Genomic DNA, 12,075 nt, shown 5'->3' on the forward strand with positions numbered 1-12,075 from the left:
GCACTGATCTACATACATTTTTCTCCTGAGCCCGCACTGGCTCCAGCTTTGAGCCAGGGACTAGCTCCATCCAGCCCAGCCCACGGGACCTCCCAAGTACCAAGTGAGCCCCAGCAAGGCAGTTACTCCCCCCACGAAAGTCAGTCCTGGAGTTCCAGCACTTTCAGCGTGTCCAGGACCAGCTCACACACCCCAGCCAGCCTGCAAGGGGCCAATGCCAGACCCAGGAGCAGAAAGAAAGGAGTGTTAGTGGCTGGAATGTTGGTGCCCCCATGTGGCCAGACGCTGCAGTGCAGGTTCAGGTCTGAGCACAGCCAGTGCAGGCAGGTTGCCCCAACTTTGCATTCCAGGCCTTGCACCCCCAAACTTATACATCAAATCTGCATCCCAACCTTGCTCATTTTTGGTACCATCCCCAGAACCCAAAAAAACCCCAACTCATGAATTGAACACCCACATTCTGTTTTGTTTTTTTTTTTTTTGGTTTTTGGGCCACACCCGGTGACGCTCAGGGGTTACTCCTGGCTATGCGCTCAGAAGTCGCTCCTGGCTTGGGGGACCATATGGGACGCCGGGGGATCGAACCGCGGTCCGTCTCCTAGGCTAGCGCAGGTAAGGCAGGCACCTTACCTCGAGCGCCACCGCCCGGCCCCCCACATTCTGTTTTTGGTTTTTTGTTATTGATGTCTGCTTAGCCCGTTGGGGGTACCACACCAGGCAATGCTTAGATCTCACTCCTGGTTCTGTGCTCAGGGATCACTCTTGATCATTCCAGGCTTGGGTCGCGACCATATGAGATGCCAGAGATCAAACCCAGATCTGCTGTGTGCAAGGCGAATGCCCTCCCTGCTGTCCTATTTCTCTGACTCCTCTTATGTGCTTGCAATGGAGACAACGTGGGGAAACCTGTAGCCAGTCCCCGAGAGCTTTTCTGATTGCAGGAATGGTCCTGCTAGTGGGAGACTCCACTGCTTTCCCAGCTCAGCACCCCAAGAAAGGCTGCAAGCAGCACTGTAGATGCCAGGACCCTGACATGGCCACCGAGACCCCAACTCCAAGCCTGTGAGTCAGCAGATGTAGGAACTCACAGGTCACCATACAGAGCAGAGCAGAGTCTGCAGGAGATGACTCTTGGGCCCTCAGCTGCTTCCCTTTATTTGAGACTTGCCTGTGGGACCCAAGGGTAGCCCAGGGTCCCCTCAGGTGTTTTTGCCCCCACATAAGCTTTCAAGGACTTGAGACCTAAAATGGAAGAGAAGTTGGTAAGGGGACAGTGTGCTACATGGGGACAAATTTGACATCTCGTGCCCCATGAGAAGTGAAGCATGGGGTGAGCCCAAAAAGTTTTTGAGAAGCACCCAAGTCTCAAACTCTGGTTCCGAGAGCTGCCAGGTGCCATGGGGATGTGGGGACATGAGTCCATCCATGGATGTCCTAGACCTGCCTGACCTTTCCCCGGAGGGAGGGTGTGGAGAAGCAAGCAGGACTCAGGAGCACATACAGCAGAGTTCAGCCCAGTGTTGCATGGTCCAGGATCCAGGAGAAGACAGACAGCAGAGGAGGGTTCGGAGAGCCTGGGTTTCCTGGGGCCTCACTGCAGTTGTCTCAGCTGTAGGACAGGTAGTCAATAAGCCGAGCAGGGATGTCCAGTTGGGCAATCTTCTCCAGCCCTCGAACCCCGGCAGCCCGCCGCAGGCTCACTCGGCAGAGCTGGGACAGGGTCAGGGGGGTCTCTACAAATGGGCACAGGAAGCACAAGTTCAGGGGCAGGAGATGGCAGGCACCACAACACACAGACAATACACCCATGTACACACACAGAGATACACACATACGCACACATAGACACACATCCGACAATATACCAAGTATGCAAACATGCGGACACATGGAAACATACCCCATGTTATATATACCAGACACACACATGCACTCACTTATGTCACATACTACACACAGAAACACAAACATACATGTGTGAACACATCAGCACACACAAACACTCTTCATGAATATGAAGGAAGAGACTAGGCATGAGAAGTGGCTCGGTGCCAAGTGCCTGTCTTGCATGCATCTGACTGAAATGAGAATGGCACTGAGGGAAATAGGCACTGGAGACATAGTCTGGGGGTCAGAGCTCATCATGAAATGCAGCTGAGCCCAGTTCCATCCTGAGCACAGGACAGTATTAAACCTAAGCACCTCTAGGTGTGGGCCCGGAGAGATAGCACAGCGGCGTTTGCCTTGCAAGCAGCCGATCTAGGATCAAAGGTGGTTGGTTCAAATCCCGGTGTCCCATATGGTCCCCCGTGCCTGCCAGGAGCTATTTCTGAGCAGACAGCCAGGAGTAACCCCTGAGCAACGCTGGGTGTGACCCAAAAACCAAAAAAAAAAAAAAAAAAAAAGAGAAGAAAAGAAAAGAAAAAAGAAAAAGAATCCAGGTCAGAGACCAGAGTAGTAGCACAGCGGTAGGGCATTTGCCTTGCACGCAGCTGACCCAGGCATCCCATATGGTTCCCCAAGCCAGGAGTAACCCCTGAGCACTGCCGAATGTAGCCAAAAAAAAACACAAAAAAATGCAGGTCAGGGGCCGGAGAGATGGCATGGAGGTAGGGTGTTTGCCTTTCATGCAGGAGGTCATCGGTTCGAATCCCGGCGTCCCATGTGGTCCCCCGTGCCTGCCAGGAGCAATTTCTGAGTCTGGAGCCAGGAATAACCCCTGAGCACTGCCGGGTGTGACCCAAAAAAAAAAAAAAAAACCAAAAAAAAAATGCAGGTCAGTAGCCAGATGTCCTGCTTGGTCACTGGGGTGTGGGGGCTGCACTAGAGGACATGAGTGTGCTGATGGCTCCGCTGCCCCGGTAGACTCCTCAGCTCTCCAGCCTCCACCCCAGCGCTTTTCTGATTCTTCAGTGCCCCCTCCCAGCTCTCCAGCAGCCCCGTGCAAGCCTTACTTTCATAGAACTCGAAGCACTTGGCAGGTGCGCTGCTGCTCCACGTGTAATCCGAGGGCTTCTTTCCCCGGTTGTCCCGTGCATAGATGTTGCCCCCGAACTCGATTAGCATCTCAATGAGGTCCACGTTCCTCACCTTGGCCGCGTGGTGCAAGGCTGTTTCGTGCAGCTTTGCAGCATTCACGTTGGCACCTGTGAAGCAGCAGGACAGCGTTAGAGCCCACCAGGACAGCTCACAAGAGAGAGAAGGCACTCGAGAACTGCCCAGCAGACCAAGGGCCACACTTTTGGTGGCCTAGCAGGCATGCATGAGAACATGCACACACGTGAGCACTACAGACACGTGTGTGAGTGCATATACATGGCCATGTATGATATACATGTGTAGTATATGAAAAAGTTTCCATAAGATTATTCTTGGAATTGTTGTATATAAAATATTTCCTTAGGATTGTTTTGTGACTATTGCCCCACCTAGCCCTTCCAGGTGGGGGCGCTGTGGAGTTGGCAATAAATAGCTTGATGGACAGGGGAGAGGGGGGCCTTTTGTGAAAGCTGTTTGCAGGCTGCAAGAGGATTCTCTCACTCTCTCTCTTTGCCCAATCTTTTACACCCTATCCTTCTTGTCTGTGTGGATTATTATTTGCTGCGGATAAATATTACCAAGGTCTCCCCCCAAAAGGACACAAGGAGATGGGAAGTAATTTCTCATTCTGGGGACTGTTCTTGGATTCACAAATACCCAACAAAAGATTTAACAGCACAGATAATTTACATACATGCACTGTGTATTCAGACACATGTGTAGGGTGCAGAGATGCACTTGCATGTGTTTGCATGCATACACTCACACACATCAGAGGAGAGGCCCAGAATGGTGCTGAGATGACACTATGATCCCAGCTACAGGCTTCAGAGTCTGCCCTCCTGAGGGCCTCGTTCCCAGACAGAACAATCGGCCAGGAGCCTCTGAATCAGCATGGCTGCATCTGGGCAGAGCTGGGACCATGGACGAAACATGCAACCCACACAAAGACATCCAACGCCCACACACAAGTACCAACATGCACACAGACACCAATACACACACCCACACATGGGTACCAACACATAGACCTGCAAACAGGACCCAACACACACAGGAAGTAACACACCCCCACACACGCACAAGCACATAGGCACAAACACAGATATCGTCACACACACACACACACACACACACACGCATAGACACCAACATGCACACTTGCCCTGATGAACACACCTGCGTTGAGCAGCACTTTGGCGCAGTCCAGGTGCTCACGGGCACAGGCTACGTGCAGGGGCGTCCCGAAATGACAGTCGTGTGCTTCCAGGTTGGCACCGCCGTCAATGAGGACCCTCACGCACTCGGAGCTTCCTGAGGGACAGGGTGATGGGATGGGCTGAGTGAAGCAGGCAGGGCAGCAGGATCCCACAGCTCTGGGCACTCAGGAGCCAAAAGGCAGACCCTCACCTGGGGATCCCTGTGGCACGGCCCAGATCCCCCCACTCACCACTCATACAGGCCTCGTGCAGGGGTGAAGCGGTGTACAGCGGGGGGTTGACCTTGGCCCCGTGGGCCAGCAGGAGCTTCACACACTCAAGGCTGCCTGAGGCACAGGCATCGCAGAGCGGGGTGCTGCCGTCGATGTTGCGAGCGTCCACCTGGGGGACACAGATGGGCTCAGGGGGATGTAGTTCTCCTTGAAGACCCGTTTTCCAGAGTCCCCCCAGTATGTAGCACCATGGAGACAGTCCAGCCTTGGGAAGGTATTTTGGGGTGTGACGAATCTTTGTGGTGGGCCCAAGGGGGATCCCCACCAGTCAACTCTGCTAGCACCCCGAGACCAGCTGAGTATGGCAGTGGGGAATTCCCAGAAATACATGAAATCAGGGGTCATAGGGTCCCAATCCCTGGGCCTACTCCATCTCCCATCAGGGAACCCTGGCCCTGATTCCCCAGGAACCAGCGACCACTTCTGCTCCTCTGCCCCCTACTCAGCTAGTCCTGCGTGCCCCCAGAGTCACTCTGGCACAGAGACCCAGCTGTGGCCACTCACCCAGGCCCCAGCTGCCAGCAGCAGCCGCACACACTGGGCCTGACCCTGAAGGCTGGCGGCATGCAGTGGCGTGATAGAGTCCACAGTTACTTGATTGACGCAGGCCCCACTCTCGATCAGCTGCTGCAGACGCTGAGCCTCGCCCCGCTGAGCTGCCTCATGCACCGGTGTTCGCTCCACCCAGAAACCTGCAAGCACGGGGGGCTGAGGGGTTTGGGTGGAAGACCTGGGCACTCCCAGATCCAGGACACCACCTTCACCCACACTGTGGGTGCTTCTGAAAACTTGAGTGCAATAAAATAAAATATCTGATGGGGCTGGAGTGATAACAAAGCAGTAGGGTGTTTGCTTTGCACGCTGCCGACCCAGGATGGACCCAGGTTCATTTCCCGGCATCCCATATGGTCCCCTGAGCCTACCAGGAGCAGGAGCAATTTCTTAGTGCAGAGCCAGAAGTAATCCCTGAGCGCTGCCAGGTATAACCAAGAAAGAAAGAAAGAAAAGAAAGAAAAGAAAGAAAGAAGAAAGAAAGAAAGAAAGAAAGAAAGAAAGAAAGAAAGAAAGAAAGAAAGAAAGAAAGAAAGAAAGAAAGAAAGAAAGAAAGAAAGAAAGAAAGAAAGAAAGAAAGAGAGAAAGAAAGAAAGAAAGAAAAGAGAGAGAAGAAAGAAAGAAGAAAGAAAGAAACAAAGAAACAAAGAAAGAAAGAAAAGAAAGAAAGAAAGAAAGAAAGAAAGAAAGAAAGAAAAGAGAGAAAAGAAAGAAAGAAGAAAGAAAGAAAGAGAGAAAGAAAGAAAGAAAGAAAGAAAGAAAGAAAGAAAGAAAGAAAGAAAGAAAGAAAGAAAGAAAGAAAGAGAAGAGGAGAGGAGAGGAGAGGAGAAGAAGAGAAGAGAAGAGAAGAGAAGAGAAGAGAAGAGAAGAGAAGAGAAGAGAAGAGAAAAGAAAAGAAAAGAAAAGAAAAGAAAAGAAAAGAAAAGAAAAGAAAAGAAAAGAAAAGAAAAGAAAAGAAAAGAAGGGCCGGGCGGTGGCGCTTGAGGTAAGGTGCCTGCCTTGCCTGCGCTAGCCTTGGACGGACCGTGGTTCGATCCCCCGGCGTCCCATAAGGTCTCCCAAGCCAGGAGCAACTTCTGAGCGCATAGCCAGGAGTAACCCCTGAGCGTCACCGGGTGTGGCCCAAAAACCAAAAAAAAAAAAGAAAAAGAAAAGAAAAGAAAGAAAAGAAACCTGTGCTGAGGAGTCAAAGCAATTGCACAGCAGGGAGGGCATTTGCCTTGCACGCAGCTGATCTAAATTTGATCCACAGCATCCCATAGGGTCCTCCAAGCTTGCCACAATTTCTGAGCACAGAGCCAGGAATAACCTGAGCACCACCAGGTATGTCCCAAAAAATTAAACAAAAACGGGCCCGGAGAGATAGCACAGCGGCGTTTGCCTTGCAAGCAGCCGATCCAGGACCAAAGGTGGTTGGTTCCAATCCCGGTGTCCCATATGGTCCCCCGTGCCTGCCAGGAGCTATTTCTGAGCAGATAGCCAGGAGTAACCCCTAAGCACTGCCAGTGTGGCCCAAAAACCAAAAATAAAAATAAAATAAAATAAACAAAAACGTGTGTGAGTCTAGGTACAGATCTAACAGGCTTGTGTCAATGATTCTGGCCTGAGAAGCCCCAAGTCCCAGGAAGCTTCTACGCAGAATCAGGAAAGTTAGGGAGCTAGCAAAGAGGGGCCATTTAGGGAGGAAAGGGGGTACACGGAATAGGGCCCTACACCTCGTCACAGGAAGGTTAGATTGGGCAGGGCTGCAGCCAAGAACAATATGGGCTGCTTTGAGGTACACTCAGTGCTGGGGACTCTTCATCAGCTGCCTCCATCCCAGGGCCACGGGTTCAGCCTCGAGGACTCGGTGCCAAGGAAATTATGACACAATCTGGAATTCTCTCACAGAGGCTGAAGTGCAACCTTCCTGACAGAAGGCTGCTCATATGGGTGTCAATGTGAACCCTAAGAAGAGAGCACTTGCTGGAGGGCTCCGTATGAGAAGCTCCCATTAACAGAAGGGACGCAAGGGGCTGAATTACAGAAATACAATGGCGGCCACATGTGCTGCAGGGGAGACCTGAGACTTCTGCAATGGAGACATTTCAGCAATACCAGAGCATTCTGAAGGCCAATCATGAGCACAGCCCTGCACATAAAAATTAAGAGGTCTTGGGTCGGAGAGATAGCATGGAGGTAAGGCATTTGCCTTGCATGCAGAAGGACGGTGGTTCAAATCCCAGCATCCCATATGGTCCCCCAAGCCTGCCAGGAGCGATTTCTCAGTGTAGAACCAGGGGTTACCCCTGAGCACAGCCGGGTACGACCAAAAACCAAAAAAATAAAAATAAATTAAAAAAATTAAGGGGTCTTGAGCAATAGCACTGTGGGGAGGGCATATTCCTTGTATGTGTCGCACCCTGGGTTGGATCCTCGACATCCCATATGGTACCCAGAGCCTGTCAGGAGTGATTCCTGAGTGTCACTCAGGGTGATCCCCCCAAAACAAAACAACAACAACAACAAAAAACAGTTAAGAGGGGACAGAGCAATAGTAGAGCAGGGAGGTGGTTTGCCTTACATGCAACCAACCCTGGTTCAATCCCTGGTATCCCATTTGGTCTCCTGAAGACCACAGAACTGATTTCTAATTCAGAGCCAGGAGTAGTCCCTGAACACTAAGTGTAGCCCCCGGCCCCCAAAAAATAAGAAAATAGAAATTGTATTTAAGTAACAGAATAGGGAGGGTGGAGGGACTGGGAGCTGGTGCTGAGCAATGAGCAGTCATAAGGGCGAGATGCAAGGGAGAGGTCACCCCCAAAGCCAGTCACCTGGGGTTTCCTCTGTGGGAGCTCAGCAACACACCCTGACCCACGGAAAGGCGTGGGTGAACATAAGGTCACATAAGGTTGTGGCCTTAAAGTAGATGGACATGGGGACTAGAGCAATAGCACAGGGTGGAGGACATTTACCTTGCACGCAGCCAGCCGGGGTTCGATCCCCGGCATCCCATAGGGTCCCCAGAACCTGCCAGGAGTGATTCCTGAGAACAGACCCAGGAGCACCACCCGAAGGGGTGCTTCAGAAACCCGAGCCTTCCCTCTGCTTCTTCCACAGTCCCCCAAGGACAGTCCCCAGGTCACCGCCCCACTAATTGGTCTCCCGTCTTCCCCTCCCTGACACCCCTTCTCCCCCCTTCCTAGCACAGTTTGGGGAGTCATTAAGGGGGCCTGACAGATGGAGCCTTCCCAGGGTGCTTATGATGACTTGGAACTGTAACCATACCCGGTGTCAGGGGAACAGTTCCCATCTACACAGAAACACCCCCAGGGGTCCCCTCCTGCTGGGGGGAGAGGCGCCACAATTTGGGAAACCCTGTCCTTGGACCTGAGCACTGAAGCGTGCATATGTGGGCGGCAGGGCCAGGTGCTTGCTGTAGTGACCCCAAACCGGGTTACACCGGCAGGACAAAGTCTGTGGCTTTGCCCGGTGTCAGGTCAGCACAGACGCTCAGCTCAGCTCACAGGGCTGTGGTGTTGCAACGTCCTTGGAAGCGCCTGGATTGGCCCCACAGCCCCTCGGAGGGGCACTTTCCCCTGGGTTCGCTTTGACTGGCAGCCGGTTCTGCTTTAAGCAGCGTCTTTTCTATTTTGGAGGTGCTTTTCTCTTTCTTCTCTTCTCCTCGGGGTTTGCAAATGCTTCCTTCCACTTACTCTTGGAGGCGGGTTATTCCTGATTCTGCAGGGGGCCTTTCTGCCCCCAACACTATCCCTCTGTCCCCTAAGATGCAGCTAAGGGGGCGCGAATCCTGGGCACAGGATGGCACACAGTGGCATCTGCTGCTCCCGATGCCCCTCCAGCCAGTCTGGGACCTGCAGGTGAGACAGATGCCCGGGGAGCAGCCCCCGCGCCCCGCGTCCTTGGTGGCCCCGCACCTGCCTCAGTGACAGCGGGTGGGAGTTCGGCCTGGATCCCCGTGGCCACGCACTCTTGGGGACCCCCTTCACCCCCAGACGCGGCCCTGAGGAATCTCTCCTACCCTGCCACCGGCTCGGAGCAGATGTCCCCTGCCACCACCACCCACGCGCACACCCCACCGGGGTCCTAACCTACCCACGTCTCCCATGAAGCAGCGGTCCATCTCGCGGGGCTCCATACCACCCGCAGCCTGATTCGGGCCGGGCCAGTGGGGCGGCCGGCCGCGGGACCCGGGGCGGGGCCAGCGCCACGAAGTGGCCGCGGGGACTTGTAGTCTGTGCGCGCTGCAGAGCTGCGCCAACGCTGGGCACGTCGCAGTCTTAGCCACGACTGCAGCTCCCTTGCAAACGCTTGCTTGCAAAACCATGTCCTTCTGTGTCAACCCCCTGCCAGCCTGTACGCTGATAAGGGCTGCAGAAACAAGCCCGAGTCCCTACCGGACTGGGGAGAAATCTCTGGCCTTGCTTTCCAAATCACCAATTCCAGAAGCTAGAGAGATGACTCAGGGGGAAAGAGTGCCTTGCCTGCCCTGAGCATGGCTGACCCGGGTTCCATCCCTAACACCCCCAGAAAACTGCCAGGAGCGAAGTGAAAGTCAGAAGTCAACTACCGGGGCCGGGCGGTGGCGCTAAAGGTAAGGTGCCTGCCTTGCCTGCGCTAGCCTTGGACGGACCGCGGTTCGATCCCCCGGTGTCCCATATGGTCCCCCAAGCCAGGAGCAACTTCTGAGCGCGTAGCCAGGAGTAACCCCTGAGCGTTACTGGGTGTGGCCCAAAAACCAAAAAAAAAAAAAAAAAAAAAGAAGTCAACTACCTAGTGAGACCTTCCCCGGGCCCCTCTCCAAATCATCCGTTCAAATAACTCGGATTTTTGTTTTGCTTGGTTTTGTTTTGCTTTTTGTTTTTGGGTCACAATGGGCGGCGCTCAGGGGTTACTCCTGGTTCTGCGCTCAGAAATTGCTCCTGGCAAGCAATGGGGGATCATATGGGATGCCGGGATTCGAACCACCATCTGTCCTGGGTCCGCTGTGTGTAAGGCAAATGTCCTACCGCTGTGCTATCTCTCCAGCCCAACTTGGATTTTTTTTTTTTTTGAGTCACACCCGGCAGCGCTCAGGGATTACTCCTGGATCTATGCTCAGAAATCACTCCTGGCAGGCTCTGGGGACCATATGGGATGCCAGGATTCGAACTACTGTCCTTCTGCATGCAAGGCAAACTCCTTACCTTCATGCTATCTCTCCGGCCCCAAACTTGGATTTATTTATTTATTTATTTTTTATTTTTTATTTTTTTTGTTTTTGGGCCACACCCGGCGTCGCTCAGGGGTTACTCCTGGCTGTCTGCTCAGAAATAGCTCCTGGCAGGCACGGGGGACCATATGGGACACCGGGATTCGAACCAACCACCTTTGGTCCTGGATGGGCTGCTTGCAAGGCCAACGCCGCTGTGCTATCTCTCCGGGGGATTTATTTTTAAAAGAAAAGGAAACCTAATGGTCCCAACAAGAAGGAAGATCGCATTTTTATGTGATTCCCAAGTGGACCAGTAGTAAAAAAAATTTTTTTATTTTGCTTTTTGGTTTTAGTTTTGATTTTAGATTTGGATTGGCCTGGAGTTGTCCACATTCAGATTGTTTCACTTTGCCAAAAAGATGATTTCAGCCTTTTCACAAAACTTCTCTCCCATTTCACCCTGTGCTGGCCCTAAATGCAAAGGTTAGTTTGGGGCAGAAAGTGCAAATGTTAGGACTCATCTGGTCTGGGACTCACAGGCCACCAGCACTGCTCTCAGCACCTGCAAACTTTTCTCTCCCAGGTTCTGAATTGTCATCACTTTATTGTGATGATGAAAGTTGTGGGTTTCCTCTTGATAGTTCACACTCTCTTTGGGTGTTCTCACACACACACACACACACACACACACACACACACACACACACACACACACACACACACAGCGGAGGCCTCATTCCCCAAATTCAGAACACTGGGGAGAGGTGGGTATGGAAATAATCCACACACGGGTAAGGGGATAAAACAGGCTCAGGAACTCTACACACAAGCCTTCCACTCCTAAGAAGCAGATAGCTCAGTGGTGGAAAGCAGAAACGCAGATATATGCTTTTTCCTGAGACCCAGGGTCTTTATTAGGAAGCCAGACCACACCCTGGGGTGGAGAACAAGTGTTCTAAGGCACCAATCCAAAAGGTCCTTCAACAATAGGTGTTTCCAACCAATGAGTAATAAGCTTATATTAAATGGGATGGGACCCAGTTAATCAGCATATATACACACAACAGTCATACAAGTGGATCAGAACCTAGAGCAAGCCAGATTCAGTACCAGGATGACCTGGCTGCAAGGGAGTGCTTTAATCCCCAACTCTTCATCTTACCCTCCTGGTACTTGTGTTAGTGTTTCTTCACTTTAGGAAAAATTCATAGGCCACCTGCTTGTGGAGGGGACCTCTTCTTCTGTTATGTTGAATTTCATCTTCACCTCATGTGTAAAGTCTTCAAGGCCAACAATAGCAACAGACTTTACTATCACTAGGAATCATCAGCTTGGACAAGGACTTTTACCAGAAATTCAATTCTATTAAAGGGACTAAATTAATTCTAAATTTTTTGTTTTGTTTTGTTTTTGGGCCACACCCGGTGACGCTCAGGGGTTACTCCTGGCTATGAGTTCAAAAATCACTCCTGGCTTGGGGAACCATATGGGATGCCAGGGGATCGAACCATGGTCTGTCCTAGGCTAGTGCAGACCCCTTGCACCACCACTCCGGCCCAATTCTCTCTAAATTCTTTTTTTTTTTTTTTTTTGGTTTTTGGTTTTTGGTTTTTGGGCCACACCCGGTGGTGCTCAAAGGTTACTCCTAGCTGTTTGCTCAGAAATAGCTCCTGGCAGGCACGGGGGACCATATGGGACACCGGGATTCGAACCAACCACCTTTGGTCCTGGATGGGCTGCTTGCAAGGCAAATGCTGCTGTGCTATCTCTCCGGGCCCTTTACATTCTTTTTTTTTTT

The 12,075-nt window shown here is 52.0% G+C and overlaps 1 protein-coding gene across 1 annotated transcript; it reads right to left on the reverse strand.

Annotated features, from left to right (window-relative positions):
* Positions 1 to 1,127: 1,127 nt before the first annotated feature.
* ASB13 (ankyrin repeat and SOCS box containing 13) lies at positions 1,128 to 9,308 on the reverse strand. The gene is made up of 6 exons (XM_049776327.1): positions 9,179 to 9,308; positions 5,036 to 5,223; positions 4,490 to 4,640; positions 4,219 to 4,353; positions 2,955 to 3,146; positions 1,128 to 1,733 (listed from the first exon to the last, which is right to left on the reverse strand). The coding sequence occupies exons 1-6, from the start codon at positions 9,219 to 9,221 to the stop codon at positions 1,606 to 1,608; spliced, it is 837 nt and encodes a 278-aa protein (XP_049632284.1). The 5' UTR covers positions 9,222 to 9,308; the 3' UTR covers positions 1,128 to 1,605.
* Positions 9,309 to 12,075: the final 2,767 nt, after the last annotated feature.

The sequence above is a fragment of the Suncus etruscus genome, chromosome 7 (assembly GCF_024139225.1).
Source record: "Suncus etruscus isolate mSunEtr1 chromosome 7, mSunEtr1.pri.cur, whole genome shotgun sequence".
In the NCBI taxonomy this organism is placed as follows: Eukaryota; Metazoa; Chordata; class Mammalia; order Eulipotyphla; family Soricidae; genus Suncus; species Suncus etruscus.

Bases quoted from the DNA above. Each gene is read 5' to 3' on its own strand.
- ASB13 (XM_049776327.1), bottom strand. From the start codon at position 9,221: ATGGAGCCCCGCGAGATGGACCGCTGCTTCATGGGAGACGTGG. The intron at 5,224-9,178 runs GTAGGTTAGGAC...CCGTGCTTGCAG, and splicing joins CTGCTTCATGGGAGACGTGG to GTTTCTGGGTGGAGCGAACA. The intron at 4,354-4,489 runs GTGAGTGGGGGG...CCTGTCCCTCAG, and splicing joins GCACGAGGCCTGTATGAGTG to GAAGCTCCGAGTGCGTGAGG.